Genomic DNA, 17,877 nt, shown 5'->3' with positions numbered 1-17,877 from the left:
CTTTATGAGAGTTTTTCTGCCTTAACATGGTAAACACCAAGCATATTCAACAGAACTCAGTATGCAGCAACAGCTTTTCAAATACGTGTATAGTGCTATAATAAACTTTCATCAAGTGTCTTATGTGTGTATATGTATGTGTATGTAAACCAAAGATCATCTACCTCTGAAACCCTAACATCAAACAGTATTCCTGAATAATAAAAGCAAAGATGGCTCTAAATTTTCATTCTGAAACAAACCAACACCGTGAGCACAAACTATAAATTATTCTAATAAAGATTTACTTATTTGTTTGGAAGGCAGGGCTTCACACAGAGAGAACTTGTGAAAACACCTGTTTGCAATAGCCAGATTAGAAAAATATACTTGAAATAAACATAATGAAAAAAGGAATCCCTTATAAAATGTAGGAAAATTATTAAAAGGAAAATATGAATATGCTTTTTAAAATGTGAAAAAGCAAGTCCATAAAAAGAATATTCAAGTGGTTCAAAGATATATAAAGAAACTCATTAGGACAACACAGGGTAAAACCAGAATGAGACAACATCACTCCTAACACAATGACTAAAATTAGTAAGAACTGTTAAATGTTGAAGTGAAGAACAGCATAATGCTGTATTACACTCCAAATAAACTATTTACACAAAACTATGTACATAGTAATTACAGTTTCTTGGCTCTTTTTTATTTTGAAAACTGTCTTACCTCTTTATCCGCAAAGCTATGTTTGTCAAGTAGTTCACATTTTTCTTTTATTGGTCCAGAAAGCTCTACAGCGGGCTTTTTCTTATTCGCTAAAAAATATAGTAAACTGTAAGTTTTCAGATTATACACAAAAATTATGAGATCTAAAATAGAGCAACAAAAAAGGCTTACCTGTAAAAATATGTCTCTTAACCTGAAACAAATTTTGAACAAAAGATGTTAAAGCAAATATACATTTAGGTAAATCTAAGTTAACGTCTGCCAATGTAAATGTTACAAATAATTTCTGCATGACAAATGCTCTATTTCCAATGAGAAAATCTACACGTGAAAGTCTTCCTATCAAAAACTTAAATTAAGTATTATAGAAACAGCTCTGAAATAGTTTTTTTGTAAAGATTTCTGTTTCATTTCACTCATTTATTTTCCCTAAACAAATCTGGCACTAAAAGGAATATTTTCAGAAAACTATTATCACATCCCCTAATGCTAACACTCAAAATACATATGATAAATATTATCAATTGGACACATCTGAACTGATTGTAAAGAAAACAGTAAAGCAAACCTTACTTTTCTTTGATCTTTATCAAATAATAAAGTTTAAAAAAATCTATTTTCAACAGCCCCATTAGGGATGAGGAAGAAAATAAAAGAAAACTTAATTCAGCTACAAAATATGGATTCAAATAAGATTAAATAAGGAAAAATAGGGTATAATAGAATGCTACAATGGTAAACTAGTGAACCAAAACATTATTTTGAGAAACTCCCTCAAGCTTAAAAGAAAAAATCAGCCCAACTGCTTAATCCTCTGCCTGCCAGCACTCAGTATCCCATATGGGTGCCAGATCTCACCATGGATGCTCAGCTTCCCATCCAGCTCTCTACTTGTGGCCTGGGAAAGAACTGAAGGATGGTCCAAAGGCTTGGCACCTGTACCCATGTGGGAAACCTAGAAGAAGAGCTTGGATTCTGGCTTCTGATCAACCTCATTCCTGCCATGGGTACACTTTGGGGAGTGAACTAGCAGATGGAAGATCACCCTCTTCTCTCCTTGTCTCTGTAAATCTGCCTTTCCAATAAAAATAAATAAATCTTCAAAAACTAAAAAAATAAAAAAGAAAAGGAAAAGCAATAACTGAAAAACATTAGTTCAAAAAGAGAAAATAATTTTTTAAATGAAGAAAATATATCTCCATGTTTACAAAAAAAAAATCCTAACTCTGAGTCTGCAGAAGTCTAAAAGATAGAGAAAAGGAATTTTATGGCTAGACACATTATATTTAAAGCAGAATAACAAGTTAAAAGACCCTTAAAGAGCCCTTATAATGCCATAGTATGTTATGCTATCATCTGTGATACCAGCATCTCATATGGAAACTGATTGCTCTTTTTCAAACCCAGCTCCTTGTGAATGCACCCAGGAAAGCAGTAAGAGGTGGCCCGTATTATTGGACCCATGCTACCCACTTAGGACACTGGAAAAAGCTCCTGGCTCCTGTCATCTTTTGACCTGGCTCAGCCTCACTGGTTGTAGCCAAAATTTGGGGAGTGAACCAGTAGATAAAAAAATAACTCCCCTCCCTCTGCCTTCATCTCCCCCTCCAACTATGCCTTTCAAATAAATCTTTCACTACATCTTTCAAAATTATTTTCTGTAATGTTTATGTCAATGATGAAGAAATCACAGGCACATTCGGGGACATATGTGCAGAATGAGAAAAGTGAGAGGAAGAGAAGCTTGTATTTGTATCTCTGTTCATCAGGAGAGAGTGCACCCCTCCCTGTTGCATGGCTCTCTTGACCCAGGAAATGGAGTGGCTGCATGATGTCACCCTCAAGTTCCACATGAAAGGAGCACATCTTGGAAATGGGATCAGTTTCTCTAAGAGATCAGCAGCTGCATTTGCAGTCCAACTCCATTACTGACTTGGGAAACAGCAAATGGTTGCTCAAGGATTTGAATTCCTGGCACATACGAGGAAAGACACAGATGCAATTTCTGGGCTGCATTCTGGCCCAGGCTTTAGTTATTATAGCCACTTGACAAATGAACCAGTCATTAGAAGATTAACTGCTTATTCCCTCTATTTCTCTTGCTAAATTTCAAATAAATAATGTTCTTTTTGTTTTTGTTAAGTGGGAAAAGTTAATAAACTAAGCTTGAAGGAACTAAGTACATCAATTATCAGTAATCATAATAAACTTCTGAACTTGACCTACTGATGGAAAACATCATGGTAAGACGGTCACAATCCAAAGGAGAGGGCTTGGGCTCAATCTCCAGCTCTACCTCCTGCCTCCATGGTCCTGCAAACACAAACCAACCACAGGAGGCACCAACAATAGTTCACGTATTCAGGCCATGCCACTCATGCAGGAGGCTCTGATTGGGTTCTCAACTCCCAAGCACAGCTGGCCCAGCCCTAGCTGTTGGAGGCATCTGAGCAGTGAAATAGCAGATTGGACATTTCTTTTGGTCTGTATGTCTCTCTGTGTTTCTTTCTCTATCTCGCTCTCTAATAAAGTTTTTTAAATAGACAAAAAAAGAAATGAAAGAATTTTGGTATTTTAATACTACAGAAAACCTCTACAGGAAATTCTTTCAAAATGTTGTACTTACAAAATTGTTGTGAATGCCTTTGGTTTTTATATTAGACATAGAACATAAGTGATTGTCTTTCCTTAAAGCAATATACATTTCTTATATTAGTTGTTCTGCTTAAAGACAGGATGAACTTCTTTTAGTATAGCATTGTTTACTTACACATTGAAAAATTCTCCTCAAAAGCATGAAAATTAGAAAACATGCAACAACAGTTGCACAGATCTTCCAGTCCAATGGAAAACCACGAGAATCATGGCTTTCGCCAATATTTTCAGTTAGCACAATCAAAACCTTAAAGACAAAGGAAATTAAGTTCTTAAAATGCAATGCAGGCAACAAGTACTGATTACAAACACAGTTACAACTCTATATAGCCAATTCCCTCATTTTCTTTTCAGGAAATGAAAACACCAAACAGAAGGCACCACAGGATACTTTTCTGCAAACTGCTAGCTACTATCACTCAATGATAAAGAAGTGCAATAGAGGGAAAGGCAATGATTTCTTAAACTGGAAGCATACAGATGTGCTCCCATAGCTTCCAAAGGGAAGAACAGAAACAAAGAAGGCCAAAGAAAGAAGCTGAGTGACCTAAGTTCCGTTACTTTTTTTTTTTAACACCAATTGTGTTTTATATACAGAGTTTACTGTATTTTACACAAAATATATTCCTATTGGAAAGAAAACATTTATCTGAAGCTTGCAAATGGACATTGGGGAGTGGATATTTTTGCTTAATGATTAAGATACATTCCACAGAATTACCTTGTTCAATTCCCAGTTTCAGGTACTGACTCCAGCTTGCTGCTAATGCAGACTATGGGAAGCAGCAGTCATGGCTCAAGTAACTGAGTTCCCGACCCCACATGGGAAACCTAAGTTGTATGCATGACACCCAGCTTCAGCCTCAGACACAGCAGACATTCAGGGAGCAGACAAGCAGATGAAAGCACTCTCATTCTCTGGCTTGATCTCCACAACTCTCAAACAAATATCTCAATTAAAAAGCTTAAAAACCAATGACAAGCTTGGGTTTAAAATTCTGTTTTAAAGGACTCATTTTATTTACTTCAGAAGTAGAGTGAAACAGAGATAACTCTTCTATTCACTTTCCCCAATCACAAAAGCAGAAGAAGCTAGGTCTGGGCAAAGTCAGATGTCTACAGCAACATCTGGGTCTCCCACATGGGCTGCAGCTGTCCAAGCACATGGGCCAGCTTCTGCTTCTTTCCCATGTACATCAGAGTAAGTAGATCAGAAGTGGAACAGCCAGTATTTCGGCATGGGATGGCAATGTCATGATTCTGGCCCCTGTGTTTAGATTCTGAACCCCTGCATCCAAACTCTATAGGTTTCTCTGATTATCTATGATGGGAATGAAATATTTGGAACACCCAAGTAATTGAGAGGGTGAACATTTTTTTTTGCCCCATTCATGGTAGTCTTGCCATAACTGTGACCTTGTAAATCAATTCTCTTCCCCTCACCCTCACCATAGGTCTTGAGCACAACACAGCTCAAGACTTTCAACCTTGTTTCTGTGTGTCAACTTTCTCTGGATCAGCTCATCACTCATCATCGCTCAGTAAGATTTTTCTATTGTTTCTTTGCCAAGCCCCAGATGCTACTCTACCAAAAACAAAGGAGGCAGGGAGGAGAAAGGAGAATAAAAATACATTTTAAAGAGTCTTCTGAAGTACAAGTTTAGCTCTTTCCAGGTTTCAATCCAAAATCTCTACAGCAAATGTTCACTTGCTAGAAACTTTTTGCCTAAAAGAAAGACACTCTTTAATAAGTACTCTCCCCTCCAAAATCATTTTTCTAACTCTAATCCCCATACCCAGGTTGCTGTCTATAGTTCATTAACCTATACCAAATAAATAAACCTGATAATAGCTTTTTTTTTTGGAAAGACAGAAAAAGAGCAACAACAACAACAACAACAACAACAACAACAAAGCCAAACTAGTTTTCACCTAGTTTTTCACTCTCCAAACGCCTTTTTCTCCCTCATCCCTAATTAAAGCAATACTGATTTTAATTTCCAATGTTTAAACACGTCCTCACTCATTGTCCCCTCTCACTGCAGCTGTATGTTCAGTTTCGCTTCTCTGACATCTACCCTACATCTTACCTAGGCTCAGGAAGGCCCAGGTCTAACGCCTGAAAAGGCTTCAAACAGCTCCCCAATGCCAGCAAGCATGCCAACATATCCTCAGTTCCTGAGCCCACTCTCCACTAACACAGCTGCTTTTCACTTTAATGCACTGCTGTGCTTCATGCCTGCACTGCTTAAGACATTTCCTCAGCCTAAAGACTTCCATAATCAAGAGAATGTCATCTGCCCACCCTATAAATTTCCCTAGCAGGTGTGTGTATGCTTCAGCAAGCATTTGATTTTTTAATACTAGTGATCTGTTCTAATCATTGTCTTCTCTTCCTTGACATCTTGATACTGGTGGCCAAAACTTTACGTTACTTCACTCAAAATACACACACACACACACACACCCCTCCCTCAAGCTACAGTGCAATAAGTGAAAGAACAGCATAATTACATCTGCCTCAATGTTTAAATAGTCTCTTAAAAATATTAGTGTTTTTTTTTAAACTTGGCATTATGCAACAAAGACAACTATACACACTGAAAGGCAGGAGGTCTCTGTTACCTAATAATGAACTGAACAACAACAACAAAAAATAACTCTGGGAATTGACAATCACTAAGCTTTAATAATCTCCTCTCTGTTAACATGACAAAGATGAAAGAGGGTGAACAATCTCACTGAAAAGCATTTCAGGGGCACTCTTCATTGAAGATAATGATATAATCCCACACTTTCAACTGAGCTCAAGTGTCCTTTCAATACAAAAGGTTTCATCACTAAATGGATTTGGGGAGATTTGTCCTCAAAATTGTCACAGTTGGAAGAATGACGTGTCACGGATCCCTGCCCCAAATTTAAAACAAACATAACAAAAAGGCCACTTCATTTGGCACTCAGAAACCATTCCCTTACTTTGTGATATCCAATAAACCAAGCTCCCTCTTCACATTCCTGATACCCAGGTCCTGATATACCATAGGAACAAACCATCCAATACACCTGGTCATAGGTGAGGGCTGGCCTCAGACCCTGTGACAACAGTGGCTCAAATCACAAAACCCTCATGGTGCCCAGACTCACATTGTGTAGCTCATCCAGGAACCACCCCACATATGAATGAGGGGTAGCCCCTGGCGGCTCCATGAAACAAAGCAGCTTCAGTGGTCACCACCACATCCACGGCCTCGCAGCAAAGAACACTGACTTCGTTCTGAAACCCACACCTAGCAACTGGAGCGTACCACTGCACAGCCAGCAATGGGGGACCAGGGAGAGCCACGGAAAATGGACACCACAGGCCTGTGATGTTACACCACAAAACTGTTAGGGTGTCATGGCCCCTTTATTAAACTTTCTATTTCAGGTTAGTGCAGGTCTGAATCCATCCCACTGGGGCCTGTGACATATACCCTCTTCACCACCCCACCCCTACCCCTCTACGTAAATGGAATTATCCAACTGCCACTCTTGAGGTACAGAGGCACAGGCTGGCACCTCCATCTTGGTGGGAGGCGCTCTTAAATGGGCAGATGCTATACGTGGGTATTTCACCCCCCACCCCTAAATCCAGGAAGATAAAATATTTGGGCCTGGAGAATGTAATTGGGCCTCAGGTCCTGAGCTGTGTGTATGCTACACAGCCAGAAAGATTGGGGCTGTGGCTCAGAAACTCAGGCCTTGGGAAGCTGTGGTGGTGGCTGCCAAGCTACTATCAAAGGTCTCATGGTGCAGCTCCATTGGGTGATAACAGTGTGCCCTCTTGACCCAGTAGCCCAAGCCAGCCCAGGCCTGAGCCTCAGCAGCTGGTCAACAGTAACAGAGGTACAACATTGGGACAGCCTGTAAATGTCCAAGTGCTATCAGACAGCTGTTCAATCATGGCACTTAGGGGGTGGGAGGAATCTGTGAGCTCCATCCTGCATGTGGCCACTCTAGGAAAGGGGCTGGCAGGGGCACTTATTAAGAGACATCTTCTTGACATCTGAGGATGTGGTGCCACTGTACTTCCAGCTGAGTTCTGACCCAGATCTAGGACCATGCTAGAGCATAAAAATGGAAAGCCTGACTTCTACTGAAAGTCTCGGGCCTCTAGCCCTGAGTCCTCAAACACTCACCTGCCCACTTGCCTGACCATGCGCACAGATTAAGACACAGGAGTCTCCATGCTGATCAAGTGGCTGAGGGGGTGTGGCATGTGACACCTGCTTGCTGGGCTCCCTGCAGAAAAAAATGTGGTGAGTTAGAAATGCTTTTGTCCATGGTGCCCCCCTCTTCTAGATGTTCCCTGAGCCACTTCTTCCATCCAAGCTGGACATTCCACTTGGCACCAGCATGATCACCTGCACTGGAGGGGCTTTCTGGAACCAGGGGAGGAAGAAATGCAGGAAAGATGATGGTATACAGTGCCCTACAGAACCACAGGGAAGACCCGGGACCCAACCAATGATCACAGATATGGTCCAGCATACCAACAAACACTTGTGTTGAGAACTTTCAACAGATCTCAGGAAAGGATTTGAGATCCAGAGCAAGGGCATCTACCAGTTCAGTATCAGGTCCCCCCCACAATGATGGGCAAGAGGGCAGCCCCTCTCTAGGCACGCCCAATTTCCTAGGATGAAAAGCTCTCAGCATGAGAACCAGGTGCTCACAAAGTCTTTCTATTTACCAAATCAATTTCCTTTTCCAAAAAAGTTTTTTAAATGCTTGAGTGATAGGTATATCAATTTCACCATTCAAAAATAACAAGCTGGTTGTAGGCCACAGAGTGAAGAGAATATAAATGTAAAAATGGAAAGCCTTGGAACTGGTATTGTGACACAGAAGTTAGGGCTACAGCCTGTGGTGCCTGCATCCCATGCAGATGCTGTTTCAAACCTTGGATGCTCCACTTTTATTCTAGCTGGCATGGTGTTGGGTCCCTGCTCCCAATAAGAGAGACACAGATGCAGCACTTGGCTCCAGCTTTTGCCTGGCCCAGCCATGGTCATTGCAACAAACTGGGGCATGAATTGGAGCAGACAGAATAATCTCTCTCTGCAGCTGTCTTTCTCTAATTTGGACTTTTTAGATAAATTAAACAATAAAGATCAGAAGCCTTTGTTGTGCTGCAATGTGTTAGGCTGCTGTGTGGGATGCCCTCATCCCATGATGGAATGCATGGGATCTAGTTCTGTCTCCACTGTAACATCGCTCTAACCTAGCTTCCTGCTAATGCACAGGAATAAGAGGAGCATGTGATGGGCCAAACACTGGCTCCTGGAGTCAGCAAGGTCCAGTTGCAGCTGTTGTCAGCATTTGGGGAGAGAAGTAGCAGATGGATGGTGTGTGTGTGCATATGTGTGTGTGTGTTTGTGTGTGTATGCAAGTGCACACGTAGTTTTTCTTCTGATTTAATTTTTAAGGAAGCAAATGACAAAAATGCAGCTTTTCAGAAATGGGAAGAGTTTAAACTGGTCAACATACTTGCTGTTTTAAGTGAGTAAAACAGATTGGACAGAGAGCAGATGTGCATACTCAGTGTAACTCCATTTTACCAGCTCTGTGAGTGGTCATTTCTATGAGATCTTTTTCCTTCCAGATGGCTCATAGCAGTTAGTTCAGGACACTCCACTTCTAACCACCTTCCAAACTGGATCTCTTGACTCCTCCTACAACGTCAGGGCTGATTACAGCCACTAACTGGATTCTGTGAAGCATAAGGGCTTTAGAATGGACTTGCCATTCCATCAATGTAGTAAGTGCTCATCTCTCTTCTGCCTCTGACACTGATTGATACACTATTATGACCAAATGTAAGAGAGGTTGATCCTTTGACAGAACTTGCATCCTCACCAGAGGGAGGCACCTTGCTTTTTCCTTTCCATGAAGTGGATGATGAGTTCTGGATCCTGTTACTAATTGGCCCTGGCATCCAATCTGGGAAATGGGATCCTTGGTAGTCTAAGTACAATCACCTACTTCATCCTCCATAAGGGGAACAACCTGACGAATGTAATGAGTGTGGAAAAGCTTTTTGCCATATGTCATCTTTTATAAGACATTGGCAAACACACACCAGGGAGAAGTCTTATGAATTCCATGACTGGAAAAGCCTTTATCTAGAAATCACAACTTAGAATACATCAAGGAACAAACACAGGGGAGAGACCTTATGAATATATGACTGGAAATGCTTTCTGTATAAACCACATCTTATGGGCATCAGTGAAGTCAAACAAGGGGGACAGATATGAGAGTAATGACTTTTAAAAATGCCTTTTTATGAAAATCTGTTCTCATGAAATAGAAAATTCACCAGGGATAGAAACTCAAAGGGCTAATCACAAACTAGCAACTCTGCTGTCAGTTCCACTCTCCTGGGTCTCTGTGGCCCCAGGCGATATGCCTTTCCAACTTGGTTGCTGCCCCAGGGCCAAAATATGTTGGTAATTGCAAAGTGCCTCCTTGCCTTCCTGTTCTATCACACTCTGCTCCAGGCACAGCCACGTTTGGCACCAACTCTGCTCCCTCAGCAGGCCACATGACCACCCACTGCTGTTCTGCAACAAAAAGGCCAGAGTAACACAAGGCTGTCCTCACCCCCAGGCTCTGCTGCACAAGGCCATGCCAACAACTAAAGCCCAATGCCAAGTGAGTCCAATCTGCACCCACAAGTCCCTAAAACAGGAGACATCAAGGCTTCTGTTGGACCAGCTCCTCCTGCACACACAGATGCCTCTCAGACATGGATACTGTGAACAGAAAGGCCCCTGTCTCACAAGCACACCCATGCATCCACTGGCCTGCATACAAAGGTCAAAGTTGCAGAAGGCCATACATCCACCCCAACAGCCACGCTGCACAGGGCCATGCTTGTACCCAAGCCACTTGTCTCATAGGATTGTCCCTAAACCCATAGATCCTTGTCTTCCAGGGAGTCACAGAAAATGCAGGGGTTAGTCTGGCAAGGCCATCCTCTATTACAGGCCCAAGTTGCACAAGATCGACCTGCACGGACAGGTCCCAATTGCACAAGTCCGTTCCTACAGCCAATGGCCCCAGTCACTCGAGATCATCCTGCACACACGGATCCCTCTCCCATGAGACACTTGCTGAACACAAAACCCCCTTTCTCATGAGGCCAACCCTGCACTCACAGGCTCCTTTGCATGAGATCATTCCTACAAAACCACTATCACACAAGACCATACCTGCACCTATGGGCTCCTGTTGCATGAGGAAATCTCTGCAACCAAAGGCCAAGGTTGGGTCAAGCCTTCCTCCACCCACAGTTCTCCATTGCATGATGCCATCCCTGTACCACCTGGCCCGTTATTAGAGTCCTTCCTGCATCCACAAGGCCCTCACGCAGGAGACTATTTCAGCATACCAAAAACCCTTTTACACAAGGCCACACCTGCCTCCAAAAACCAACGTCACATGAGGAGACCCTTGCACCAACAGCTAGTTGCACAACTCCATCCTGTACACACAGGCATCTGTCATACGAGGTCATCCCTGCACCCAAATGCACCTGTCACATGAGGCTTCCTGCATACTCAGGCCTGTCATATGACTCTATCCTCATCCATTTGGAGAGGACTTCCCTGTATCCAAAGGCCAATTCCATATGAAAACATCCCTGCACATAGAGTACAATGTCACACAAGGCCATCCCTGCACACAAAGTTCCTTTGCACAAGGCCATCCTACACCCAGGAACCCTGAAGCATAATAATATCTCACTTCAGGCCATCTTACACATACAGAACCATCTAGCATGAGGTCATTTCTGCACCTAAAGCCACAATGACATAGGCCATGCCTGAATCTAAGAGCCCTTTTGCACAGGAACTTTCCTGGACCCACACCTTCCTGTGTTCCAGGCAGACCTTGCAAACACAAGGAGGGCCCTGCAAATCCATCCTGAATCACAAGCCCAATTTACACAGGGACATCTTGCAAACACAGGCCTCTGTCGTATGAAGCCATCCCTGCTCCAATGACCAATATGGTGCGAGGTTGTCCTACATCCAATGGCCCCTATCACATGGAGTGATCCCAGGACAGAAAGGCCTCTGGTTCATGAGGCCAAGATGCAACCACAAGCCTAAGACTCACAAGGTAGTCCTATTCCCACAAATTCTGGTGACATGAGGCCACTTCTATAAGCAAAGTCAAATGTCACATGAAGCTAACCTATGCCTACAGTTCTGCTACATGAGGCCATTGCCGTACCCAAAGGCCCCTGTCACTCATGGAAATTCTGAACCCATGGATTCCTCATGTATGAGGCAATCTCTGCAATATATACAAGTCCTCTCATACAAGGTTACCCCAGACCCAAAGCCCATTGTCACACAAGGCTGCCCATACACACAAGCCTCTGCTGAATGAAGCCCTCCCTAAACTAATGGTCAAAATAGCACAAGGCCATCCTGGGCACACTTGTCCTGTCACACAAGTACATCTCTGCAACTAAAGAATTCCACACATGAAGTCATGTCTGCGCTCAAGGGCCCTGTCATGACACTCTCCATAAACCCACAGACTCTTGTCTTTTAGGCAGTTCAGCAAACAGTCCTGCAAGATCATCCTCTCTCACATGTCTGTGCTGCATGAAGCCATCCATGTAGCAACAGCCAAAGTGACACAAGGCTGTCCTGCATGCACAGATCCCTGACACATAAGTCCATTCCTGCACACATGGGTCTCAGTCATATGAGGGCATCCCTGCACCCAAGGAACCCTTTTTGGTTGAGGTCATTCCTGCAAACAAAAATCAATACCAAATGAGGTCATTCTGCACTACAGGCCACTATCACCAGAGGCCTTCCCTGTACCTAAATCTCAGGGATTTCTGACTAGCAGATCCCCATGACCACTAAGGAGATGAGGTGACAGTGTTCTTCAGCAAGACTCACCAGATACAGTCTGGTTGAGCATGTCTAGTTATCGTAAAGCAAGCATAAATTTATATAGAATAAGAAAAAGGGAAGGCAGAAGGGCATCCCCTGACAATCCTTCCACCCCACAATGGTACTGTGATTGGCGAGAAGGCAGCTCTACCTCTCCAGACCCTCCAGTCCTGCTACAGGTCACATAAACCACATGTGCCTGGCAGGTAATGTGGGATCACACCAACTTGTCAGATTGCTTATCAAGGAAGTTCCAGCACAGCTCACCCAAAGACAGAGAAGGAAGGCTAGGGTACAGCTCACTGTTCTTGCCAGTGATGGCCAGTGAACAGGTCAAGCTGAGGTCTCGGGGTGCCAATACCATTGATGGGGGCTCCCCTGGGGACTCAGTATGCCATGTCTTTATGAACTCCCATATAGGTCAAACAGGAAGAGATCTACGGGCAATCTCCCATACCCAAAGACCACTGGTGCTAGAGGCCATCCCATACCCATAGATACCTGCCAGATGAGGGCATCCTGTACACACAGGTCATCCCTGCACCCAAAGTCCCCTCAGGAGAGACCTTCCCTGCACACAAAAACAAATGTCACATGAGGTCATGTGCTTCTGTCTCACAAGGCCATTCCTGCAAGAAAAGTCTATGTCACAGGAGTCTGTCCTGCACCAACAAGTCTCTGTCACACAAGGCCATCCTTGCACCTAAAGGTTCTCATCTCATGAGCCTTTCCTGCACCCACAGATATGTCTCACATGACGCCATCCCAGAACAGAAAGACTGCTATCTTGTGATTTATCCATGCATCCAGATGACTTGGACTCATGAGGTCACCCTGTACCCATAGATCCCTGTAACATGAGGCCATCCCTGTACCCACAAGCTCCATTCACACAAGGCTATCTCTGGAACCAAAGGCCAATGTCACGTGAAGTCATCTTAGACCCACAGTTCCGTCATACAAGGTCATCAGTGCACTCACAGACCCCACCTGCATCTACAGATCCCACAATCATGAGGCCATCTCTGCACACAAAGGAATTGTCACATAAGGCCATCACTGTATCCAATAGCCACTCTGTGTGCGGCCATCCCTGCACACAAAGGCCACAATCACGTGAGGCCACATCTGCACACAAGGCAAATGTCACATGAGACCCTCCCTGCACATACAGGCACTGTCACATAAGGTCGTCCTAATCCAACTGCCCCTGCCACCTGAGATCATCTCTGCACACAAAGGCTCCTGTTACATAAACCCATCCTTGCACTCAATGGCTAATTTCATGTAAGACCAAGCCTATACCCAAGACAACTGTCACTCCAAACTGTACCTGAACCCACATACATTGGCTTTCCTGGCATTCCCATAAAACACAAGGGTCAGTTCTTGATGCCATGCTGGATCACAGGACCAAGTCATAGGAGCCCACCAGGCACACATACACAGCCTCTGTCAAAGAAGGCCATAACTACAACCAATGGCCAAGATAGTTAAAGGCCATGCTGCAACTACAGGTCTCTGTCACATGAGGCCATCATGGCATACAAAAGCAACTGTCACAAGAGGCATCATTACACCCTCAAGCTCCTCCATACAAGGCCATCCATGCATCCATAGGCCCTGGATGTACAAGGACATCCCAGCATGAACAGGCTCCAGACATGTGATGTACCCACAGGCCCTCTATGCCAGGGCATCCCCAAACCAACAGGATCCTTTTGCGAGAGACCAGCCCTATATCCACACACCCGTTATATAAGACCATCTATGATCTCATGGACCCTGTGCCTAAGAGGCCATCCCTTCACATACAGGACCTCTCATGCTTTAACATTCCTGCAACCACAGGCCACATATGTGCAAAAACATCACTGCACCCACAGCCTCTGGATGTGTAAGGCCAACCCCACAACAGAGGTCCCAAACATGTGTCGTAACCTCTATACTCACAGGCCACCGTTACATGAGGTAGTCTGGGCACCCAAACACCCTGGATGCAAACGGTCATCCCCACCCCCATACACACGCAGGCACCATTTGCTTGAGGCCATCCCTGATCATAAAAATAATGAGTGAGGCCATCCCTGCCCCTATATGCCCTGGAGCCATGAGGCCATCCCCATACACAGGCCCTGTTCATGTGAGTCCATCCTTGCACACACAAGCCACTATCATGCTTTGCCTTTGCTTCAGCCAGTCACAGATGTGTGAAGTCTTTGTTGCACCCACAGGCTCTGGACATGAAAGACTACCCCAGAACCAAAGGCCCCAGTTGCCTGAGGCCTTCCCTGTCCCCACAGTCCCCAGATGCACGAGGCCATCAATGCACCCACAGACCTTTGTCATTAAGGCAGATCCTGCACCTACACACCCTTGTCATTGAGGCAGATCCTGCGGCCACAGACCCTTGTCACTGAGGCAGACCCTATAGCCACAGAACCTTGTCATTGAGGCAGACCCTGCATCCACAGAACACTGTCATTGAGGTAGACCCTGCACCTACACACCCTTGTCATTGAGGCAGATCCTGCGGCCACAGACCCTTGTCACTGAGGCAGACCCTGAACCACAGACCTTTGTCACTGAGGCAGACCCTGCAACAATAGACCCTTGTCACTGAGGCATATCCTACACCCAGAGACCCTTGTCATTGAGGCAAACCCTGCATCCATCGGCCCATATTGTGAGAGGCTGTCCTGCACCTAAAGGACCCGGATAGATTAGGCTGTCATGAACACGGCTGCACTGGGAATGTAAGCTGTGAACACATGCACAGGCTAAGGCCTCCCCAGACTTTCCCATACCCACAAGCCTTTGGAAGGTAAGGCTGTCCCTAAACTCAAAGACCCCTTATCCTGTAGCCCACAGGCCCCCATCATGCAAGGGTGTCCTGCACGAATAGGTCACAGACACTGAGCCTATACTCACACCTAAGAGCCCAACACATGAGGCCTTCCTTGTACCGACAAGCCACTGTGGCATGAGACGTCATCCTGTACCCACAGATGCCTTTTGTACAATGCTGCTCCTCCCAGGCCCTTAACACATCAGGTCACCCTGAACCCAAAGATTCCTGTTGTGCAAGGCCATCTCTACACCCACAGACTCCTGTCATCCAAGGCCATCTCTGAACCCACAGGCACCAGATGGTGGGGCAGTCCACAACATACAGGTCACAATCACAACTGTCCTGCCCCTCACCCACAGGCCCTGGCATGCAAGGCCAAACTACATCCAAAGGAAATTGACACCAAATTCCCAAGCTCACGTGGTGGGATGCCATCCTACACTCATAGTTCCCTGTCACACAAGACCACCCCTGCATGCATAGATCCATGTTCTGTGATACCATATCTGTACCTACAGGCCCCCAGATGGGTGCAGCCATGACTTTACCCATGGAATCCTGTCACATGAGGCCACCTCTGCCCCCACTGACCCTTGTCCTGCAAGGCCATTCCTGAGGTTGTCCCTAAACCCACAGGCCCTTGGAGGAGCCAAAGGTCATCACTGTACAGATCGTCCCCTGTAGGGTAAGGCTGTCCTCACACAGTAACCACCAACACCCTGCCTCTGGCTTTGTGTTGACGGGGTCATTCATCTGCTCAGCCCAGAAACTCACATCCTTGACCTCTGACATCTCCTTGCCCAGACATGTAGCTGCCATGCCATAATGGCAACCTTTCCAGCAGAACCAGGTAAATCAATCTCAACCACAAAAGAACACCTTCATCCTACTTTGCTCTCAGAGAGCCGAGGGCCAAGTCTTCCTCAGGGTAATCTCCAATGTCAGCAGGATCCTGGATGGCTATTTCTTACAGGAACTCTACTGTGACTTTAAAGTCTGCACTGGACATGGCCCAGCCAGTAACTCCATGGCAGATGCGAACATGGCAAAGTCCTTCACTTACACAAGTAAAACACCTAATTTTTTCCAGTTTTCACATGTCTAAACATCTTCTGTTGGGCAGCAGAGCCAGCAGAAAGGAGAAGGGGAGAGGCCATGTCAGGTGCTTCAGAAAGCAGCCCACTTCTGCCTGGCACCCATCCACACAAGCGTAACTCCAGTCACTCACAGTCTCAAGTCACTCACAGTTACTTTGCTGCTGTTCATCTAGGGTGAACCTGTGCAGAATGAACTATACACCTCCCAACTCCAATGCCTGCTGAGAACGCAGGGAGACTCACTTCTGTTGACAATCCTCAACTTCTGGGAGCCCTCCAGGACTTCCTGATTGAGGATTCTAGGCAGAAAGTTCCAGATCTGCATCACCTCCATCATTGAGTGCTTGAAGTACTTCTGGTTGCAAAAACTCTTCCTTCATACTCACGGGCTACAAGGAAAAGCACATCTTCTCATCACTGTCATTGCTCCCCAAGCACCTGGCAGAGAGCCCCCCTAGTCAGCTTCCCTGCCCTGCTTCCTGTATCCCTTGCAGGTTCTCACCTATCTGCAACAAAGCAAACACACAAATAAGTAAGTAAAATTTAAAACTCCACACATCTGACCCCTGGAAACAGAGATCATGTGTGTACATGCACAAGGGGAACAGGGCAGACAGCAAGCACCCTGCTAGACAGGAGAAAAAGGGGGACCCACCCTGCTGGTCAACTCCACCTGCAGCACAAACCCAGCACAAGCCATCCGGTCAGAATCCCGGCTAACTAAGAAGGGAGCGCAACGTGGAATCTTGTGCAAAGGGAAACAGTGTTCACTGCCCCCTGACTGCCCCTGCACCATCACAAGCAATGCAAGTGACTACCAGGCAGCTCATGCCAGTTGGATTCTCTCTAAATCTAACACAGAATCCCCAAGGGAGTGACCAGAGCCTTCATAAGGCTGGGCTTCCACAGAGTACCAGCAGCCACTTGCCCCAGACCTGCTCCCAACGCATGTGACCACAACACCCACAGCCAGCTTCAAGAACCTCCCATGCAGAAGGCCCAAGCCCTAAGGGGGGATGAGCACAGAAACAGCTCAAGGCCACCTCACTTACCTGGCAATCTTCCTCAGAGCCACCAGCCTCATCCATGACCACCACTGCTGCCACCATCACCACCCCCGGGGCCTTGGCTCAGTGCGTCTGCACAGCACTCTCTGACCCTGCAGGCTGGGAAAAGCAGGAATGTATGTATGCGGGGAAGAACTGAGAGACCTGGGGCTCAAACCTCCACAGGACTGTGCAGCATTCTGAGCTTGCATGTGGAGTAGGAGAAGCAGGGCTTCCTGTCTTTCCTGGGTCTGGATTTTCATCTCATGCACTGCAAAGAAAAGTAAGACCAGAGGTCAGAGTCATTTCCATCCCCAAGTCCTGTGAGCTAGGCATGCCACAATAGGGAGTCAAGTGCTTCCCAGCTCAGCTTCAGGCATGTCTGCATTAACAGGGAGAATGGCTTCAGCCAGATCTGATGAATCTTAGGGTTAGAGCTCTGAAAAAGTATGGGATTCACCCCAGTTCCCATCCCACCACCCTCAGGATTAACATCGGATCAAAATAAATAATGAATAGACAAACAATATCCAGACAGACCACAAAACATAAAT

General features: G+C 45.3%; 1 protein-coding gene across 1 annotated transcript; it reads right to left on the bottom strand.

The window, feature by feature from the left end:
• Positions 1-318: 318 nt before the first annotated feature.
• On the bottom strand, positions 319-17,386 carry LOC121164571. The gene is made up of 7 exons (XM_040992722.1): positions 17,330-17,386; positions 16,606-16,666; positions 15,815-16,013; positions 7,545-7,647; positions 3,482-3,613; positions 883-904; positions 319-800 (listed from the first exon to the last, which is right to left on the bottom strand). Exons 1-7 carry the CDS (start codon positions 17,384-17,386, stop codon positions 691-693), a joined length of 684 nt encoding a protein of 227 aa, XP_040848656.1. The 3' UTR covers positions 319-690.
• Between the last annotated feature and the right edge of the window lie 491 nt (positions 17,387-17,877).

This window comes from Ochotona curzoniae, unplaced genomic scaffold (genome assembly GCF_017591425.1).
Source record: "Ochotona curzoniae isolate NIBS_2020 unplaced genomic scaffold, NIBS_Ocur_1.0 contig_832, whole genome shotgun sequence".
Lineage (NCBI taxonomy): Eukaryota > Metazoa > Chordata > Mammalia > Lagomorpha > Ochotonidae > Ochotona > Ochotona curzoniae.
This window is presented reverse-complemented; position numbering and strand designations above follow the sequence as displayed.

Bases quoted from the DNA above. Each gene is read 5' to 3' on its own strand.
- LOC121164571 (XM_040992722.1), bottom strand. From the start codon at position 17,386: ATGGTGGCAGCAGTGGTGGTCATGGATGAGGCTGGTGGCTCTGAGGAA. The intron at 16,014-16,605 runs GTGATGCAGATC...TCTGCTGGAAAG, and splicing joins TCAAGCACTCAATGATGGAG to GTTGCCATTATGGCATGGCA. The intron at 905-3,481 runs GTAAGTAAACAA...AATTTGTTTCAG, and splicing joins TGAGGAGAATTTTTCAATGT to GTTAAGAGACATATTTTTAC.